This window comes from Penaeus monodon, chromosome 24, assembly GCF_015228065.2.
Source record: "Penaeus monodon isolate SGIC_2016 chromosome 24, NSTDA_Pmon_1, whole genome shotgun sequence".
NCBI classification, from domain to species: domain Eukaryota; kingdom Metazoa; phylum Arthropoda; class Malacostraca; order Decapoda; family Penaeidae; genus Penaeus; species Penaeus monodon.
The window spans coordinates 36,685,570-36,685,872 of NC_051409.1; the positions used below are offsets into that span (position 1 = coordinate 36,685,570).

The 303-nt window shown below is 30.4% G+C and overlaps 1 protein-coding gene across 1 annotated transcript in view; it reads right to left on the bottom strand.

The window, feature by feature from the left end:
* LOC119588774 (protein SYS1 homolog) overlaps positions 1 to 303 on the bottom strand; it is a gene marked incomplete at its 5' end in the record, with an annotated part of 5,677 nt that overhangs the window by 3,534 nt on the left and 1,840 nt on the right. Inside the window, 1 exon segment of the mRNA XM_037937415.1 lies at positions 39 to 106. Coding sequence (XP_037793343.1) covers positions 39 to 106 — 68 coding nt within the window.

Sequence of the window (303 nt, forward strand, 5' to 3'; positions counted from 1 at the left end):
AAGAAAATGAGAAGAGATGAGAGAAAACAATAACTCACCCAGTTAGTGCATTGAGAATAAATGCAGCCATCACTGCTCTACCATGTCCCTCTTTTATTTGGATCTCCTGTAAAATCGAAGTTATAATTAATTCTACAAATATCTTACTGCTGAAAACTAATATCATACTCTCAAGCTACCAAAAATAATGTCTGGTTAATAATTAAAATCATGTGTAAAAGATAATTGAACTGTCATAATAATTACTGTTTTCCCATCCATACATTAATCCAATGAAATTAGATGACTATTTTCTTGAACAGA